The 20755-nt window shown below is 43.8% G+C and overlaps 1 protein-coding gene across 5 annotated transcripts in view; it reads left to right on the top strand.

Annotated features, from left to right (window-relative positions):
• Window positions 1–4410, top strand: part of WWOX (WW domain containing oxidoreductase) — a 1206506-nt gene extending 1202096 nt beyond the window's left edge. For 3 of the 5 annotated variants that reach the window (XM_077288364.1, XM_077288365.1, XM_077288371.1), the window contains exon 10: window positions 2519–4410. In XM_077288364.1, coding sequence (XP_077144479.1) covers window positions 2519–2707 — 189 coding nt within the window. In that variant the 3' untranslated portion in view covers window positions 2708–4410. The remainder of the gene's footprint in view (window positions 1–2518) is intronic. The other 2 variants (XR_013221655.1, XR_013221654.1) reach the window with 1 other exon arrangement.
• The last annotated feature ends 16345 nt before the right edge of the window (window positions 4411–20755 follow it).

The raw sequence follows: 20755 nt of genomic DNA, 5'->3' as shown, positions 1-20755 counted from the left end.
TCCAAAACAGGGGGAATTGTGCATTATGATGAGCTATTGGACTGGAAAGGGCCTCTACTCTTATTTCACAAGGGTCCTGTTCTACCAATGTCCACCAGTGATGGAGGCTGCAGTATATTGGCATGGTATATAGTAATGCCCCTGTCTGGGGTGTAACAAGTAACCGTGGGGCTCAGCCCCAATGTTGGACTTTAGCTGGCTCCTCCATGACAGCCTGCTGCAGAAATGCATAGGAGGCACTGATTTCACACTTGTCTACTCACTGAAAAAGGTCTCAGAGAATGGTGAAACCTCCCGAACAATTTGGCATTACACCATAGCAGTCAGGAGAATTGCCATGTCACTCCATCATTAGCTCAGAAGTCTAAACATTGGGTCTGAGGAGTAGAAAGTGAAGGAAGCCTGATATTGGGCAAAAATTTTGGAAAAAAATTCACTGGGCGCTCCATGTGCAATTCTTGTGGATCTCCTACACATCGATCCTTAAAAGTTGTCACATTTGGTCACTAGTGATGAGCGAGTATACTTGTTGCTCGGGTTTTCCTGAGTATTTATGACTGCTCGGAGATTTAGTTTTCATCACCCCAGCTGAATGATTTACAACTACTAGCCAGCTTGATTACATGTTTGGACCAGGCAACCCCCACATGTACTCAGCCTGGCTAGTAGCTGTAAATCATTCAGCTGCTGTGATGAAAACTAAATCTCCGAACACTAACAAATACTCGGAGATCACCCGAGCTTTAGGAAAACCCGAGCAACAAGTATACTCGCTCATCACTAATGGTCACGTAAGTATAGAGAGATGTTACATTGTATAGCCATCACAAAAAAGGGCACCATGCAGTATAACGGAGCCATGGCTGCTCACTATCAGCAATGGAGAGGTGGCCATGCATGCGTGTCTCTCTTCATTCATTTCGGTCAACGTTCGTAATCTGGAGGTTCAGAATAAAGTGCAGGCTAAGACAATAATCCTTACTTCCATCATACATATGAGGGGATGAGATTATGGGATGTGTTCTACGGTTCTTCATAAAAACTAACCTGTGTTGCAATGTGTTTCTCCATGGAAGCAGTAGAACAGCTAAATGATTAAAAGAATCAGGTTTTAACTGGGACAAGGCCATTTGTCTACAAAGCTTATATTTTGACTGAAGAACAATTTAAAGAGGACCCATTATCTGCTCAAAAAATTGAGCTAAGTACTTTGTAAAAATGCCTGAGCTCACCTGATTCTATTTTTTTGTTTCTGTTTCGTGATGCATTGCTCCATTGTAGAGATATTCACATTTGTTGCTTTTGGAGCGCACTATGTGAAATCTCCAATTAAAGAATCGCCCAGTTAAATTTCAGAGTCTTCTCTGTGGGCCTGAACTTCCACCACTCCCTCCAAAATGTGGCCAAGCTAGGAGGTAGGGGTGAAAGCACACGCCACAGAGAAAACGCTGAAGAAATGCTCAGTTGGACTGATAGAGATTTCACATACAGTGCTCCAGAAGAAAAAATTGTGAATATCTCTGCAATTAAGGAACACATCGCCAAATGGAAAAGAGCTGCAGAATCAGAGGAGCTCAGGGATCTTTACAAGATTTTTTTTATTTTTTCAGCCAGCGACAGGTCCTCACTAGCCCTTCAGTGAACTGTATATCACTGTATACTGGAGTCTAATTATGGAGGGGTGCCCAGTTTGTGGTTGCACTAGTGATAGATTTTGTATTGGATATCATTAGCTTTAGAGTGACCCACCACCCTGGCACTGAGAAGTAACTATACATTTTTCACATCCAATCACCCTAACTATTGGCCTTGCGCTGCCTCTTTATCTCAGGTCGCCCTTTTCACCTACTTAAAAAATAAAGATCTCCGTGGCATGGGGAGCGCCTTGATTAGTCTAAACCACATTCCTGGTTCTGTGGGAAAGGCATGTCTTAGACTTACCACTGCACTTCTTTTGCCACCACGGGAGCTAGGAACAACAGAAGGCCAAACTTGGAGGAGGAGGAAGCCAAAAACAAATAGTTCCAAGGTGGAGGATCGCTTTAAGTTACACCTTTGTATTTTAGGCCCAGATTTGTTTCCTTCTGAACAATTAATCGGGTGGACAGTTTTCACCCACATTGGTCTTAAAGGGTAGTAAGAGATTTAGGGTTTTCTTGAGGGTCTGTTGAGAAATGGAGCTGCCATAACATTCCCTTTTCCAAATCCAATTCTAGGTCCAGAGTATATGTCTCTAACGTAGTGTCCTATTTGAGTCGACATTGATTTAGTCAACTGCATGGAAAATATTATTCCAATGGTAATTGGGACCAGTACAACCCAAACAATTCGAGAAATTATCTAGAAATTCAAGGGCTTCTTTCTAAAGTCTCTTTACAATAAAATTGTATTGCATGCATGGCTCATTTCTGAAAGCTCAGCAGAGCCACTGATGCTAATACCGCGCTGATGTTCGTCAATTCTGGATATAATTAACACAATACCATTCAATTGATACATGTATCTTTTTCTCTTCTAGCAACAAGGAGCTGCCACATCTGTCTACTGCGCGGTCTCTCCAGACCTGGAAGGCCTTGGAGGGATGTACTTCAACAACTGCTGCCGATGCCTGCCTTCGCAGGAGGCCCAGAGAGAGGACACGGCGGAGGCCTTGTGGGAGCTGAGCGAGAGGCTTATCCAAGAACGAGTTGGCAGCCAGTCCAAATAGCAGGGAGCCGCCGTTAGGATCTAAACACACGGAGTGTGTGCGCGTTAGGAACCTGCCAGCTTTGGAAGCTTTCCAGCCCTATCATCAAGAGGGTTTCTATATACCTCTGATACAGATTAACTAGTGTTAAATGGAATAATAGCAGTCACAACATAGTGAAAAATGTTAAGTACTAGTGGGAAATGGGGAATTCTGCAGGGTTAAAGGGACAATATCTCTTCCTTGTGGGTAGTTTAGCTGAATTCCTTTGTCTGATTTCAAATTCTTCCGAATATTAAGATAACGTTCGATCATAAACTATGGCAGTTCCTCCACAAAACATCGATCTGGGTCTGGAAAATGGTAAACTTATTACAATTTGTTATCATCTAGAATGGATTCGCTCTTATTTCATTTGTCAAAGATTTAATAATCGGTCTAAAAGCTAAGGCAGGGGTGACACTTGCAAGTGCAATGCAAGAAACTCACACGTGTCTCTCGCCTCATTACCCGGCACTGCCGCCGGTTCTCGGGACCGGAGCGTGCTGCTGCATGTATTTCTATACAGCTGAACTCTCTGGTCCCGAGTGCTGAGTATTGAGCCGAGTTTCTCGCATTGCACTCGCAAGTGTGACACCGGCCTAACAGGCAGATAGTTGCTAAATACCCACCTGCACTATCCGACACCACTCATGCCGGTAATTCAGCTTCTCCATGTCAACAGAGCAGCTCTTCTTCTACGGTTTGGTTTATTGGGCGTTACTGCTGACATGATGCCGAATGACATTTGGCTCCCCGCAGTTAGGCAGTGGGGAGCAGTCACGTCCAATCAACAGAGCAGAAGAGGAAGAGCTTCTCTGTTGACGTGATGTCAGCAGGAACCACTGAATTTTCCCCTCCGCCTTTTAAAAGTTTGTTCTGGAGCCCCGCAGCAGTGCTTCTGGGTAAACCGTACAATGCTTCAATAACATAGCCAATCACTGATTTATGCTGCCCGTGGTTGGAATCCGCTGTCATGTAACCCCAACAGGTCATGATTTGAGGATAAACCAATGTGATTAGCTCTGATGGACATCCAATAATTATATCCCCTTTGATACTAAGAAAAAAAAATGTTTGATTATAAGTTGGTCCTTCATTCTCGCCAACACAAAATGTGTTTTGTTTTGCCTTTTTAAGGACTGTAAAGACCCATTGGATGAAAACCTAAATTGTATTCAACTCAAGGTCAATAGATTTAAGGGGTATTCTCACTTTTACAAATTAGACCCTATCTGCCCAATAGGGTATAACTTTATGATTGTTGTGTGTCCGACTGGAGATAGCCAAGCGCTGCGCTCGCCTGGTCTTGCGCACTCACATAAAAATGTGTGGAGCGGCAACGCACATTATGGACCACCGCTCCATACACACAGATCCCAGCGATCAGGAACTTACCCCCAATCCAAAGAATAGGGGATAACTTCCAAACTTGCAAATACCCATTTACCATGAGTGTGATGATGACTTCACACATCAAGCTCCAATCCGCATTTTGCCTTTATTCCTCCCAAAAAGTAGCAGAAAGTTGATTGCAATGTTTGTACACATATCCGCACAAGACTAGGACTCTGCTTAGATACCGGAGATTGTCAATTTGCTTTCTGTGTCTGTACTTGTGATTTTGACACCAGTTTGATTCTACTAATAATGTGATTTAAATAAAATATGAGATTATTCTACTACGTCTGACTCATTTTTTTAGTCTATTTCTACTTGATGAATTGAAATGTTAACCTAGATATTGGTTCATCTACTCTTTAAAAAGGGTTTTTTTTCCCAAGTTTAAATTGCCTCCTACTGCAGTGACCATCAGCGATGCCAAGAACGTAACAGATTGTGCGCGAGGATCTCCCCTCCATTCATTGTCTATGGGACTGCTGTTAAGTACAAGACTTGTCTTTCCCAGTAGTCCCATAGTCAATGAATAACGGGAAATTTGTATGTTTGACTTTCTCTTCATTCATTCATTCATTTCGCTTTTTATGGGATCCCAAAAATTGGACACCCAGATCAGTAAGCTGTTTCCTATCCTGCAGATAAAGGATAACTTTAAATCTTGGGGAAACTCTCAGAGGGTTCTGCTCATCCGATAGAAACAACTAAATTACAGCCCTCTGCTACCGATATATCACAATTTTGGTGCAATATCCTTGTATCGAAGAGTAACTTTTTTTTTGTAATAATTTTGTGCAGCTTGGAAAGTTTAAAAACTTTCAAAACAAGATTTTTTTGACAGAAATAAAGACAAATCCCATAATAAATAGAATGTAAGTGGCTTCCAAACCCCTGGCTTTGCCCCGGTCTGTTTTCCTGCCTTCAGCTGCATTGATATAGGAACATATTATCTTGGAGTACAGATGATGGCAGTGATGGGTCAGTTACTGTGTGTCACTAACTCTGGGGAAAAGTTGATAAGCAAAACTCTCAGAGGAGGAGAAAAGGGCTGACAAATCACTGCCATCAGCTGTACCCCTAATGAATACGTTCTAATACCAAGAAAAATGAAGGCAGGGGAGTAAAGTGGAGAAAAGCCGAGGTTTGGAAGCCACTTACTGTACATTAAAAATTATTTTAAACAAAATCCTTAATAAAGTGGCCTTGCACTATGCATAAACCAGAATATCAGCGTTCCTTTATAATTAATGGAAATAAGTAGAGTTGGTTAAGGACCCTTCTTCATTGTAAAGGGGGTTTTTCTCTCTAAATACACTCATCATCTCTCTACATTGATTAATCTATGATCAGCGGAGGCTCAACTATTGGGACCCTCACTGATTCCAAAAACAATCAACATCGCTCAGTGTCAAAAATAATAGGTTTACCAGCAGCATCTCAGGAGCCTGCTTACATCGCATAGGTTACCTGGAGAGCAAACCAGTCTCTGCAACCAACGTCTTCATCTTGAGAACCACGGAAATGAAAATTCCATCATGGAGTTGAACTGATCCCATGTTCAGTTGTATCTGCTCAGTTCCTGCTCCTTGTACGAGTCTGACCAAAGTTACTTTAGATCTCCAGGCTTGGCGCTTGACCACTGCAATGTCAAATTAAAGATTTGTTGCATGCTATAACGAGCTCCAATTAAGTAGTATTAATGGTTATAATAGGATGTTAGTTTGGGTATTGCTCTGCAATTTCAACCTAACAGAACAAGACAGATCGTATAAGTTGCAATAACATATGCAGCCATTGGTCAGGAGGGTCGCTGTTTGCTAGGGAATAAAGTAGACAGGAGAAGTGGTACTGTGCAGTGCATATACAGGGCAGGAGGAGTGGTACTGTGCAGTGTATATATACAGGACAGGAGGAGTGGTACTGTGCAGTGTATATATACAGGACAGAAGGAGTGGTACTGTGCAGTGTATATAAACAGGAGGAGTGGTACTGTGCAGTGTATATATACAGGACAGGAGGAGTGGTACTGTGCAGTGTATATATACAGGACAGGAGAAGTGGTACTGTGCAGTGTATATATACAGGACAGGAGAAGTGGTACTGTGCAGTGTATATATACAGGACAGAAGGAGCGGTACTGTGCGGTGTATATACAGGACAGGAGGAGTGGTACTGTGCAGTGTATATAAACAGGAGGAGTGGTACTGTGCAGTGTATATATACAGGACAGGAGGAGTGGTACTGTGCAGTGTATATAAACAGGAGGAGTGGTACTGTGCAGTGTATATATACAGGACAGGAGGAGTGGTACTGTGCAGTGTATATAAACAGGAGGAGTGGTACTGTGCAGTGTATATATACAGGACAGGAGGAGTGGTACTGTGCACTGTATATATACAGGACAGGAGGAGTGGTACTGGGCAGTGTATATATACAGGACAGGAGGAGTGGTACTGTGCAGTGTATATACAGGACAGGAGGAGTGGTACTGTGCAGTGTATATATACAGGACAGGAGGAGTGGTACTGTGCAGTGTATATTCAGGACAGGAGGAGTGGTACTGTGCAGTGTATATATACAGGACAGGAGGAGTGGTACTGTGCAGTGCATATACAGGACAGGAGGAGTGGTACTGTGCAGTGTATATACAGGACAGGAGGAGTGGTACTGTGCAGTGTATATATACAGGACAGGAGGATTGGTATTGTGCAGTGCATATACAGGACAGGAGGAGTGGTACTGTGCAGTGTATATATACAGGACAGAAGGAGTGGTACTGTGCAGTGTATATATACAGGACAGGAGGAGAGGTACTGTGCAGTGTATATATACAGGACAGGAGGATTGGTATTGTGCAGTGCATATACAGGACAGGAGGAGTGGTACTGTGCAGTGTATATACAGGACAGGAGGAGTGGTACTGTGCAGTGTATATATACAGGAGAGGAGGAGCGGTACTGTGCAGTGTATATATACGGGAGGAGTGGTTCTGTGCAGTGTATATACAGGACAGGAGGAGTGGTACTGTGCAGTGTATATATACAGGACAGGAGGAGTGGTACTGTGCAGTGTATATACAGGACAGGAGGAGTGGTACTGCGCAGTGTATATATACAGGACAGGAGGAGTGGTACTGTGCAGTGTATATATACAGGAGGAGTGGTACTGTGCACTGTATATATACAGGACAGGAGGAGCGGTACTGTGCAGTGTATATATACAGGACAGGAGGAGTGGTACTGTGCAGTGTATATATAGAGGACAGGAGGAGTGGTACTGTGCAGTGTATATATACAGGACAGGAGGAGTGGTACTGTGCAGTGTATGTATACAGGACAGGAGGAGTGGTACTGTGCAGTGTATATATACAGGACAGGAGGAGTGGTACTGCGCAGTGTATATACAGGACAGGAGGAGTGGTACTGTGCAGTGTATATATACAGGAGGAGTGGTACTGTGCAGTATATATATACAGGAGGAGTGGTACTGTGCAGGGTATATATACAGGACAGGAGGAGTGGTACCGTGCAGTGTATATATACAGGACAGGAGGAGTGGTACTGTGCAGTGTATATATACAGGACAGGAGGAGTGGTACTGTGCAGTGTATATATACAGGACAGGAGGAGTGGTACTGCGCAGTGTATATACAGGACAGGAGGAGTGGTACTGTGCAGTGTATATATACAGGAGGAGTGGTACTGTGCAGTGTATATATACAGGACAGGAGGAGTGGTACTGTGCAGTGTATATATACAGGACAGGAGAAGTGGTACTGTGCAGTGTATATATACAGGACAGGAGGAGTGGTACTGTGCAGTGTATATATACAGGAGGAGTGGTACTGTGCGGTGTATATACAGGACAGGAGGAGTGGTACTGTGCAGTGTATATATACAGGACAGGAGGAGTGGTACTGTGCAGTGTATATATACAGGAGGAGTGGTACTGTGCGGTGTATATATACAGGACAGGAGGAGTGGTACTGTGTAGTGTATACATACAGGAGGAGTGGTACTGTGCAGTGTATACATACAGGAGGAATGGTACTGTGCAGTGTATATATACAGGAGGAGTGGTACTGTGCAGTGTATATATACAGGACAGGAGGAATGGTACTGTGCAGTGTATATATACAGGACAGGAGAAGCAGTACTATACAGTGTATATATACAGGACAGGAGGAGTGGTACTGTGCAGTGTATATATACAGGACAGGAGGAGTGGTACTGTGCAGTGCATATATACAGGACAGGAGGAGTGGTACTGTGCAGTGTATATATACAGGACAGGAGGAATGGTACTGTGCAGCATATATATACAGGACAGGAGGAGTGGTACTGTGCAGTGTATATATATATATATATATATATACAGGACAGGAGGAGTGGTACTGTGCAGTGTATATATACAGGACAGGAGGAGTGGTACTGTGCAGTGTATATATACAGGAGGAGTGGTGCTGTGCAGTGTATATACACAGGACAGGAGGAGTGGTACTGTGCAGTGTATATATACAGGACAGGAAGAGTGGTACTGTGCAGTGTATATATACAGGACAGGAGGAGTGGTACTGTGCAGCATATATATACAGGACAGGAGGAGTGGTACTGTGCAGCGTATATATACAGGACAGGAGGAGTGGTACTGTGCAGTGTATATATACAGGACAGGAGGAGTGGTACTGTGCAGTGTATATATACAGGACAGGGGGAGTGGTACTGTGCAGTGTATATATATACAGGACAGGAGGAGTGGTACTGTGCAGTGTATATATACAGGACAGGAGGAGTGGTACTGTGCAGTGTATATATACAGGACAGGAGGAGTGGTACTGTGCAGTGTATATATACAGGACAGGAGGAGTGGTGCTGTGCAGTGTATATATACAGGACAGGAGGAGTGGTACTGTGCAGTGTATATATACAGGACAGGAAGAGTGGTACTGTGCAGTGTATATATACAGGACAGGAGAAGTGGTACTGTGCAGTGTATATATACAGGACAGGAGGAGTGGTACTGTGCAGTGTATATACAGGACAGGAGGAGTGGTACTGTGCAGTGTATATATACAGGACAGGAGAAGTGGTACTGTGCAGTGTATATATACAGGACAGAAGGAGCGGTACTGTGCGGTGTATATACAGGACAGGAGGAGTGGTACTGTGCAGTGTATATAAACAGGAGGAGTGGTACTGTGCAGTGTATATATACAGGACAGGAGGAGTGGTACTGTGCAGTGTATATAAACAGGAGGAGTGGTACTGTGCAGTGTATATATACAGGACAGGAGGAGTGGTACTGTGCAGTGTATATAAACAGGAGGAGTGGTACTGTGCAGTGTATATATACAGGACAGGAGGAGTGGTACTGTGCACTGTATATATACAGGACAGGAGGAGTGGTACTGGGCAGTGTATATATACAGGACAGGAGGAGTGGTACTGTGCAGTGTATATACAGGACAGGAGGAGTGGTACTGTGCAGTGTATATATACAGGACAGGAGGAGTGGTACTGTGCAGTGTATATACAGGACAGGAGGAGTGGTACTGTGCAGTGTATATATACAGGACAGGAGGAGTGGTACTGTGCAGTGCATATACAGGACAGGAGGAGTGGTACTGTGCAGTGTATATACAGGACAGGAGGAGTGGTACTGTGCAGTGTATATATACAGGACAGGAGGATTGGTATTGTGCAGTGCATATACAGGACAGGAGGAGTGGTACTGTGCAGTGTATATATACAGAACAGGAGGATTGGTATTGTGCAGTGCATATACAGGACAGGAGGAGTGGTACTGTGCAGTGTATATACAGGACAGGAGGAGTGGTACTGTGCAGTGTATATATACAGGAGAGGAGGAGCGGTACTGTGCAGTGTATATATACGGGAGGAGTGGTTCTGTGCAGTGTATATACAGGACAGGAGGAGTGGTACTGTGCAGTGTATATATACAGGACAGGAGGAGTGGTACTGTGCAGTGTATATACAGGACAGGAGGAGTGGTACTGCGCAGTGTATATATACAGGACAGGAGGAGTGGTACTGTGCAGTGTATATATACAGGAGGAGTGGTACTGTGCACTGTATATATACAGGACAGGAGGAGCGGTACTGTGCAGTGTATATATACAGGACAGGAGGAGTGGTACTGTGCAGTGTATATATAGAGGACAGGAGGAGTGGTACTGTGCAGTGTATATATACAGGACAGGAGGAGTGGTACTGTGCAGTGTATATATACAGGACAGGAGGAGTGGTACTGTGCAGTGTATGTATACAGGACAGGAGGAGTGGTACTGTGCAGTGTATATATACAGGACAGGAGGAGTGGTACTGCGCAGTGTATATACAGGACAGGAGGAGTGGTACTGTGCAGTGTATATATACAGGAGGAGTGGTACTGTGCAGTATATATATACAGGAGGAGTGGTACTGTGCAGGGTATATATACAGGACAGGAGGAGTGGTACCGTGCAGTGTATATATACAGGACAGGAGGAGTGGTACTGTGCAGTGTATATATACAGGACAGGAGGAGTGGTACTGTGCAGTGTATATATACAGGACAGGAGGAGTGGTACTGCGCAGTGTATATACAGGACAGGAGGAGTGGTACTGTGCAGTGTATATATACAGGAGGAGTGGTACTGTGCAGTGTATATATACAGGACAGGAGGAGTGGTACTGTGCAGTGTATATATACAGGACAGGAGAAGTGGTACTGTGCAGTGTATATATACAGGAGGAGTGGTACTGTGCGGTGTATATACAGGACAGGAGGAGTGGTACTGTGCAGTGTATATATACAGGACAGGAGGAGTGGTACTGTGCAGTGTATATATACAGGAGGAGTGGTACTGTGCGGTGTATATATACAGGACAGGAGGAGTGGTACTGTGTAGTGTATACATACAGGAGGAGTGGTACTGTGCAGTGTATACATACAGGAGGAATGGTACTGTGCAGTGTATATATACAGGAGGAGTGGTACTGTGCAGTGTATATATACAGGACAGGAGGAATGGTACTGTGCAGTGTATATATACAGGACAGGAGAAGCAGTACTATACAGTGTATATATACAGGACAGGAGGAGTGGTACTGTGCAGTGTATATATACAGGACAGGAGGAGTGGTACTGTGCAGTGCATATATACAGGACAGGAGGAGTGGTACTGTGCAGTGTATATATACAGGACAGGAGGAATGGTACTGTGCAGCATATATATACAGGACAGGAGGAGTGGTACTGTGCAGTGTATATATATATATATATATATATACAGGACAGGAGGAGTGGTACTGTGCAGTGTATATATACAGGACAGGAGGAGTGGTACTGTGCAGTGTATATATACAGGAGGAGTGGTGCTGTGCAGTGTATATACACAGGACAGGAGGAGTGGTACTGTGCAGTGTATATATACAGGACAGGAAGAGTGGTACTGTGCAGTGTATATATACAGGACAGGAGGAGTGGTACTGTGCAGCATATATATACAGGACAGGAGGAGTGGTACTGTGCAGCGTATATATACAGGACAGGAGGAGTGGTACTGTGCAGTGTATATATACAGGACAGGAGGAGTGGTACTGTGCAGTGTATATATACAGGACAGGGGGAGTGGTACTGTGCAGTGTATATATATACAGGACAGGAGGAGTGGTACTGTGCAGTGTATATATACAGGACAGGAGGATTGGTATTGTGCAGTGCATATACAGGACAGGAGGAGTGGTACTGTGCAGTGTATATATACAGGACAGAAGGAGTGGTACTGTGCAGTGTATATATACAGGACAGGAGGAGAGGTACTGTGCAGTGTATATATACAGGACAGGAGGAGTGGTACTGTGCAGTGTATATATACAGGACAGGAGGAGTGGTACTGTGCAGTGTATATATACAGGACAGGAGGAGTGGTACTGTGCAGTGTATATATACAGGACAGGAGGAGTGGTGCTGTGCAGTGTATATATACAGGACAGGAGGAGTGGTACTGTGCAGTGTATATATACAGGACAGGAAGAGTGGTACTGTGCAGTGTATATACAGTATACAGGACAGGAGGAGTGGTACTGTGCAGCGTATATATACAGGACAGGAGGAGTGGTACTGTGCAGCGTATATATACAGGACAGGAGGAGTGGTACTGTGCAGTGTATATATACAGGACAGGAGGAGTGGTACTGTGCAGTGTATATATACAGGACAGGGGGAGTGGTACTGTGCAGTGTATATATACAGGACAGGAGGAGTGGTACTGTGCAGTGTATATATACAGGACAGGGGGAGTGGTATTGTGCAGTGTATATATACAGGACAGGAGGAGTGGTACTGTGCAGTGTATATATACAGGACAGGAGGAGTGGTACTGTGCAGTGTATATATACAGGACAGGAGGAGTGGTACTGTGCAGTGTATATATACAGGACAGGAGGAGTGGTACTGTGCAGTGTATATATACAGGACAGGAGGAGTGGTACTGTGCAGTGTATATATACAGGACAGAAGGAGTGGTACTGTGCAGTGTATGCATACAGGAGGAGTGGTACTGTGCAGTGTATATATACAGGACAGGAGGAGTGGTACTGTGCAGTGTATATATACAGGACAGGGGGAGTGGTACTGTGCAGTGTATATATACAGGACAGGAGGAGTGGTACTGTGCAGGGTATATATACAGGACAGGAGGAGTGGTACTGTGAAGTGTATATATACAGGACAGGAGGAGCGGTACTGTACAGTGTATATATACAGGACAGGAGGAGTGGTACTGTGCAGTGTATATATACAGGACAGGAGGAGTGGTACTGTGCAGTGTATATATACCGGACAGGAGGAGTGGTACTGTGCAGTGTATATATACAGGACAGGAGGAGTGGTACTGTGCAGTGTATATATACAGGACAGGAGGAGTGGCACTGTGCAGTGTATATATACAGGACAGGAGGAGTGGTACTGTGCAGTGTATATATAGAGGACAGGAAGAGTGGTACTGTGCAGCATATATATACAGGACAGGAGGAGTAGTACTGTGCAGTGTATATATACAGGACAGGAGGAGTGGTACTGTGCAGTGTATATATACAGGACAGGAGGAGTGGTACTGTGCAGTGTATATATACAGGACAGGAGGAGTGGTACTGTGCAGCATATATATATATATATATATATATATATACAGTACAGGAGAAGTGGTACTGTGCAGTATATATACAGGACAGGAAGAGTGGTACTGTGCAGCATATATATACAGGACAAGAGAAATGGTACTGTGCAGTGTATATATACAGGACAGGACGAGTGGTACTGTGCAGCATATATATACAGTACAGGAGAAGTGGTACTGTGCAGTATATACAGGTCCTTCTCAAAAAATTAGCATATAGTGTTAATTTTCATTATTTACCATAATGTAATGATTACAATTAAACTTTCATATATTATAGATTCATTATCCACCAACTGAAATTTGTCAGGTCTTTTATTGTTTTAATACTGATGATTTTGGCATACAACTCCTGATAACCCAAAAAACCTGTCTCAATAAATTAGCATATTTCACCCGTCCAATCAAATAAAAGTGTTTTTTAATAACAAACAAAAAAACAATCAAATAATAATGTTCAGTTATGCACTCAATACTTGGTCGGGAATCCTTTGGCAGAAATGACTGCTTCAATGCGGCGTGGCATGGAGGCAATCAGCCTGTGACACTGCTGAGATGTTATGGAGGCCCAGGATGCTTCAATAGCGGCCTTAAGCTCATCCAGAGTGTTGGGTCTTGCGTCTCTCAACTTTCTTTTCACAATATCCCACAGATTCTCTATGGGGTTCAGGTCAGGAGAGTTGGCAGGCCAATTGAGCACAGTAATACCATGGTCAGTAAACCATTTACCAGTGGTTTTGGCACTGTGAGCAGGTGCCAGGTCGTGCTGAAAAATGAAATCTTCATCTCCATAAAGCATTTCAGCCGATGGAAGCATGAAGTGCTCCAAAATCTCCTGATAGCTAGCTGCATTGACCCTGCCCTTGATGAAACACAGTGGACCAACACCAGCAGCTGACATGGCACCCCACACCATCACTGACTGTGGGTACTTGACACTGGACTTCAGGCATTTTGGCATTTCCTTCTCCCCAGTCTTCCTCCAGACTCTGGCACCTTGATTTCCGAATGACATGCAAAATTTGCTTTCATCAGAAAAAAGTACTTGGGACCACTTAGCAACAGTCCAGTGCTGCTTCTCTGTAGCCCAGGTCAGGCGCTTCTGCCGCTGTTTATGGTTCAAAAGTGGCTTTACCTGGGGAATGCACGGTGGCTCTGGATGTTTCCACACCAGACTCAGTCCACTGCTTCCTCAGGTTCCCCAAGGTCTGGAATCGGTCCTTCTCCACAATCTTCCTCAGGGTCCGGTCACCTCTTCTCGTTGTACAGCGTTTTCTGCCACATTGTTTCCTTCCAACAGACTTACCATTGAGGTGCCTTGATACAGCACTCTGGGAACAGCCTATTTGTTGAGAAATTTCTTTTTGGGTCTTACCCTCTTGCTTGAGGGTGTCAATGATGGCCTTCTTGACATCTGTCAGGTCGCTAGTCTTACCCATGATGTGGGTTTTGAGTAATGAACCAGGCAGGGAGTTTTTAAAAGCCTCAGGTATCTTTTGCATGTGTTTAGAGTTAATTAGTTGATTCAGAAGATTAGGGTAATAGGTCGTTTAGAGGACATTTTCTTGATATGCTAATTTATTGAGACAGGTTTTTTGGGTTATCAGGAGTTGTATGCCAAAATCATCAGTATTAAAACAATAAAAGACCTGACAAATTTCAGTTGGTGGATAATGAATCTATAATATATGAAAGTTTAATTGTAATCATTACATTATGGTAAATAATGAAATTTAACACTATATGCTAATTTTTTGAGAAGGACCTGTATATACAGAACAGGAGAAATGGTACTTTGCAGTGTATATATACAGGACAGGAAGAGTGGTACTGTGTAGCATATATATACAGTACAGGAGAAGTGGTACTGTGCAGGGTATATATACAGGACAGGAGGAGTGGTACTGTGCAGGGTATATATACAGGACAGGAGGAGTGGTACTGTGCAGTGTATATATACAGGACAGGAGGATTAGTACTGTGCAGTGTATATATACAGGACAGGAGAAGTGGCAGTGTGCAGTGTATATATACAGGGCAGGAAGAGTGGTACTGTGCAGCATATATATACAGTACAGGAGAAGTGGTACTGTGCAGTGTATATATATAGTGGTACTGTGCAGTGTATATATACAGGACAGGAAGAGTGGTACTGTGCAGCATATATATACAGTACAGGAGAAGTGGTACTGTGCAGTATATATATACAGGACAGGAGAAGTGGTACTGTGCAGTATATATACAGGACAGGAAGAGTGGTACTGTGCAGCATATATATACAGTACAGGAGAAGTGGTACTGTGCAGTATATATATACAGGACAGGAGAAGTGGTACTGTGCAGTATATATACAGGACAGGAAGAGTGGTACTGTGCAGTATATATACAGGACAGGAAGAGTGGTACTGTGCAGCATATATATACAGTACAGGAGAAGTGGTACTGTGCAGTATATATACAGGACAGGAGAAATGGTACTGTGCAGTGTATATATACAGGACAGGAAGAGTGGTACTGTGCAGCATATATATACAGGACAGGAGAAGTGGTACTGTGCAGTATATATATACAGGACAGGAGAAGTGGTACTGTGCAGTATATATACAGGACAGGAAGAGTGGTACTGTGCAGCATATATATACAGTACAGGAGAAGTGGTACTGTGCAGTGTATATATACAGGACAGGAGAAATGGTACTGTGCAGTGTATATATACAGGACAGGAGAAGTGGTACTGTGCAGCATATATATACAGGACAGGAGGAGTGGTACTGTGCAGTATATATATACAGGACAGGAGAAGTGGTACTGTGCAGTATATATAGAGGACAGGAGGAGTGGTACTGTGCAGTGTATATATGCAGGATAGGAGGAGTGGTACTGTGCAGTATATATATACAGGACAGGAGAAATGGTACTGTGCAGTGTATATATACAGGACAGGAGAAGTGGTACTGTGCAGCATATATATACAGGACAGGAAGAGTGGTACTGTGCAGCATATATATACAGTACAGGAGAAGTGGTACTGTGCAGGGTATATATACAGGACAGGAGGAGTGGTACTGTGCAGGGTATATATACAGGACAGGAGGAGTGGTACTGTGCAGTGTATATATACAGGACAGGAGGATTAGTACTGTGCAGTGTATATATACAGGACAGGAGAAGTGGGAATGTGCAGTGTATATATACAGGGCAGGAAGAGTGGTACTGTGCAGCATATATATATATATATACAGTACAGGAGAAGTGGTACTGTGCAGTGTATATATACAGGACAGGATAAGGGGTACTGTACAGTGTATATATGCAGAATTGGTACTGTGCGTGCAATGTATATTTAGAAGAGAGGAGAAGTGATACTGTGTAATATGTAAATACAGGAAAGGAGACATGGTACTGTGCAGTGTATATATACAGGACAGGAGAAGTGACAGGAGTAGTGTGCAGTGCGTATATACATAATTGGTACTGTCCAGTGTATATACACAGGAGAAGTGGTACTGTGCAGTGTATATGTCATGAACCGGGGGTGTTTGGTTACCCTGGTTCATCAGAGATTTATTATATCCCACTTCCCAGTTCCAGGTGGGAACATGCAGCTCTCTAGCGCCCCCTTACCCTCAGGTCAGTCAGGGAACTGCACCTAGGATAAATAGTCCCCAGAAAGGCTGCCTTGCTATGTACTGGCTATTGGGCACGCTGCAGTGAGGGCGATATAATTACTCCCACTCTCGGGCGGGAAATACAATTATCAAACGCCGTCCGTCGCTGCCAGTCTCCTCAAAAGCTCAGGACACTTCACTACCAACAGCTCCTATTACTTATGATTAATAGTGGGTCAGGGCCAACACAATCAGTAACATTGACTTAATTCGGAGAACTTAGGGGTACATTTTAGAGCAAGGAAATCAAAGCTAGTAAAGGTTTATGTTTTACTCCAAAAAGAATAGGCAGTGTTCACAAAAGTATAAAAAGATGTTACAAAATGAGACAATTATAGTATGTACACACAATTACAAATAAAAAGGGATTAAAGAAGAAAAACACTTACAGTTATCTCAGGCAATGGTAAGCCATGTGGTTGGGGAGAGGATGAGAGACATCCCAATGCATCAGGGCAAATTTATCCAGCCTCTGGTAGCTGACTTCCTGGGCAAAGACTCTATCCTAAAATGAGGTTCAATATCTTATACCCTCTGGTCGTGACATCACTGAGGGGCTGGATACTCCCTCCTTGGAAAGTTATGAAAAACCTTCTATTAAACATAACTCTTGGGGGGAAGCTTGCAGAGGGACAACAAAAGTATTACATGTCTTATCACGAGATTAGCTTGCATTTAAGTCTAAACATGGGGTGGCTGTATGACTCGGTTAAGTAGAAATCCATTTCTCAGATTCTGCTGGTTCTGGAACCTAGAAAACTCACTGGTGTGTGGTTCTGCTGGGGCACATATCAAAGTGTAAGTTTCGCACCTATATGACTACTTGGGGTCAAGTTATTTCATCTGGAATAACTCTCATACACAAAAAAAGCACATGGTTCAATCAAAGGGCTGGTTTCTGATAACTCATACATTCCTGAGGAAGGGGTGAGAAGGAAAGCTTTACACAAACCTAATGGGAGGGGTAGAGGGAGACAGAATTACACGCAGGCATGTGCCTGCAAAGGGCTTTGTGTGTGCCAATGAATGCAGTGGACAGTTCCGGAAGTGTAATTGAGACAGCAAGAAATTCTTCCTATTTCCTGACAGTATATATACAGGACAAGAGAAGTGGTTCTGTGCAGTGTACTATATATATATATATATATATATATATAGACAGGAGGAGTGGTACTGTGCAGTGTATATATACAGGACAGGAGGAGTAGTACTGTGCAGTGTATATATACAGGAGAGGAGAAGGGGCGCTGTGCAGTGTACATATACAGAATTAGTACTGTCCAGTGTATATACACAGGAAAAGTGGTACTGTGCAGTGGGTTTATATAGGATAAGCGGTACGGTGCAGAGTATAGATAGAAGACTGGAGAAGCAGTACTGTGCAGTGTATATATACAGGACAAAATAATTGGTAATGTGCAGTGTATATACAGATACTTCATTCCATAGCAGAGAAATATTATGGATCCAAAACTCTGCCACATGGCCTAATAAAGAGTCCTCCACTTTTTTCACAATTAATCTGAGCGCTGCTATATATATATATATATATATATATATATATATATATATATATATATTTATTTATTGTGGTAGAGTGGCTCACTCGGCTGGACAAGGAGGTATAACTGGAACACTATCTCTTTAAGAAAATGCTTTGTTTATTGTAGCAGCATAAACCAAGGTGGTAAAGTAAATATGGCCTTCTGGGCAAAACAGCAAAACAAAGAAGGGAAAAAAAAACAGTCCGCTTCCTAGTGGGGATCAGCCAACTAACAGGCAGCAATGTCCATGATTCAGATTGAGCACACAACTTCCTGTTGTGCTCTCTCTCCAGGCCCACACTGAGCACTGAAAGCTCTGTCAGTCAGCCATTTAAGCCCAGACCATGTGATTCCTCCATCATGTGATTGATCACATGATCTTGACATCACACAGGTCCTATCAGGACACTGCAGGTGGAGATATGGTGGAGCACCTCCCACTCGCTCTATGGAGATCTACTAAAACCTGCCCATAACATAATTCTCATTTCATCCTCTCAACACGTAGTGTGCTACTCTGATTTCACATCACTGACGCCAACATGTGCAGTGACACGTATCTCCCCTGTTGTGAATTCTGTTCTCGAGCTCCCTCCTGTGGTTATGAATGGTACTTCGGTGAGTTCTGTTCATGGACTCCCTCTGGTGGCTGTGAGTGGAGCTGCTGGTTCTGAGATTCCTTCTCCAGCTGATCTCGTTCAGGCCTTGGCTGGCTGCTCTATTTAACTCCACTCAGATCTTTACTTGATGCCAGCTGTCAATGTCCTAGTACTGGTTCAGTTCTCTTGGATCTTTCAGATGACCTCTTTATCTCAGCAAAAGCTAAGTCCCTGCTAGCTTATTTGTTACTATTGTGTTTTTGTCCAGCTTGCTATTATGATTTAATCTTGTTAGCTGGAAGCTCTGGGATGCAGAGTGGCACCACCGCGCCGTGAGTCGGTGCGGTGGTTTCTTTTGCACACTCTGCGTGGTTTTTTGTTAGTTTTTTATGCTGACCGCAAAGATACCTTTTCTATCCTCTGTCTGTTTAGTTAGTTTGGCCTCCTATGCTGAAACCTATTTCATTCCTGTGTTTGTGACTTCCATCTTAACTCACAGTCAATATATGTGGGGGCTGCCTATTTCTTTGGGGAATTTCTCTGAGGCAAGGTAGGCTGTATTTTCTATCTTTAGGGGTAGTTAGCTCTTAGGCTGTGAAGAGGCGTCTAGGCAGAGTCAGGAACGCTCCACGGCTATTTCTAGTTGTTGTTTGATAGGATTAGGGCTTGCGGTCAGCAGAGCTCCCACTTCCCAGAGCTCGTCCTGTATTGCTAGTTTCCTCATCTGGTCATTTCTAGTGCTCCTAACCACCAGCCCAACATAACACTCCCCTCCATCACTTCACCACTGACTCTGCTACAATATGTGTATATATATATATATATATATATATATATATATATATATATATAATACACACACACATACATAATATGATACAAGTAGATGCTGAAAATTACACTATGTATACAGGACAGGAAAAGTATACACAGCTCCACAATCTATGCTGCAATCAATTATATACAAAACTCAGATATTATATACCATGGTAAGGAATATAGAGTGGAGCAATGTACATAGCGTCCAACTGTCCCTCATTCTGCGGGACTGTCCCGTTTTTGAGCCTGTGCCCCACACTCCTGCACGGGATGCTCTGCTTCCCGGCCCGCAGACAGCAGGAGAAGCAGCCGACACGCCCCCTTGTGTTAAGCCATGCCCCTTACCCTTCCGTATGCGATGTATCAGCCGGTCATCGCTGCACCCGCAGAGCCTTACACCACATATTGGCTGCCTGCTCTGTGCGCACAGGACCTGTGATGAGGTCACAGGAGTGGAGGAGTCAGGGGTCACATGATCGGGACCTCCGTGGATTGCAGGACTCGGCTGTGCTGGTTGCCAACTTGCCACATGGTGCTGCTGGATGAGGTAAGTAAGCTGCCTTGTGTGGGGTCAGGAGGTGTACAGTGTGGATGTAGCAGAGCCATGTCTGTGTATGAGGTGTATGGAGCAGAGCCGTGTGTGTATGAGGTGTATGGAGCAGAGCTAAATGTGTACGAGGTGTATGGAGCAGAGCTGAATGTGTACGAGGTGTATGAAGCAGAGCTGAATGTGTACGAGGTGTACAGAGCGGAGCCATGTGTATGAGGTGTATGGAGCAGATCGTGTGTGTATGAGGTGTATGTAGCGGAGCTGAAGGTGT

The sequence above is a fragment of the Ranitomeya variabilis genome, chromosome 2 (genome assembly GCF_051348905.1).
Source record: "Ranitomeya variabilis isolate aRanVar5 chromosome 2, aRanVar5.hap1, whole genome shotgun sequence".
Taxonomy (NCBI): Eukaryota; Metazoa; Chordata; class Amphibia; order Anura; family Dendrobatidae; genus Ranitomeya; species Ranitomeya variabilis.
The sequence above is the reverse complement of the archived record's forward strand: the minus strand, read 5'-3'. Positions and strand labels throughout refer to the sequence as shown.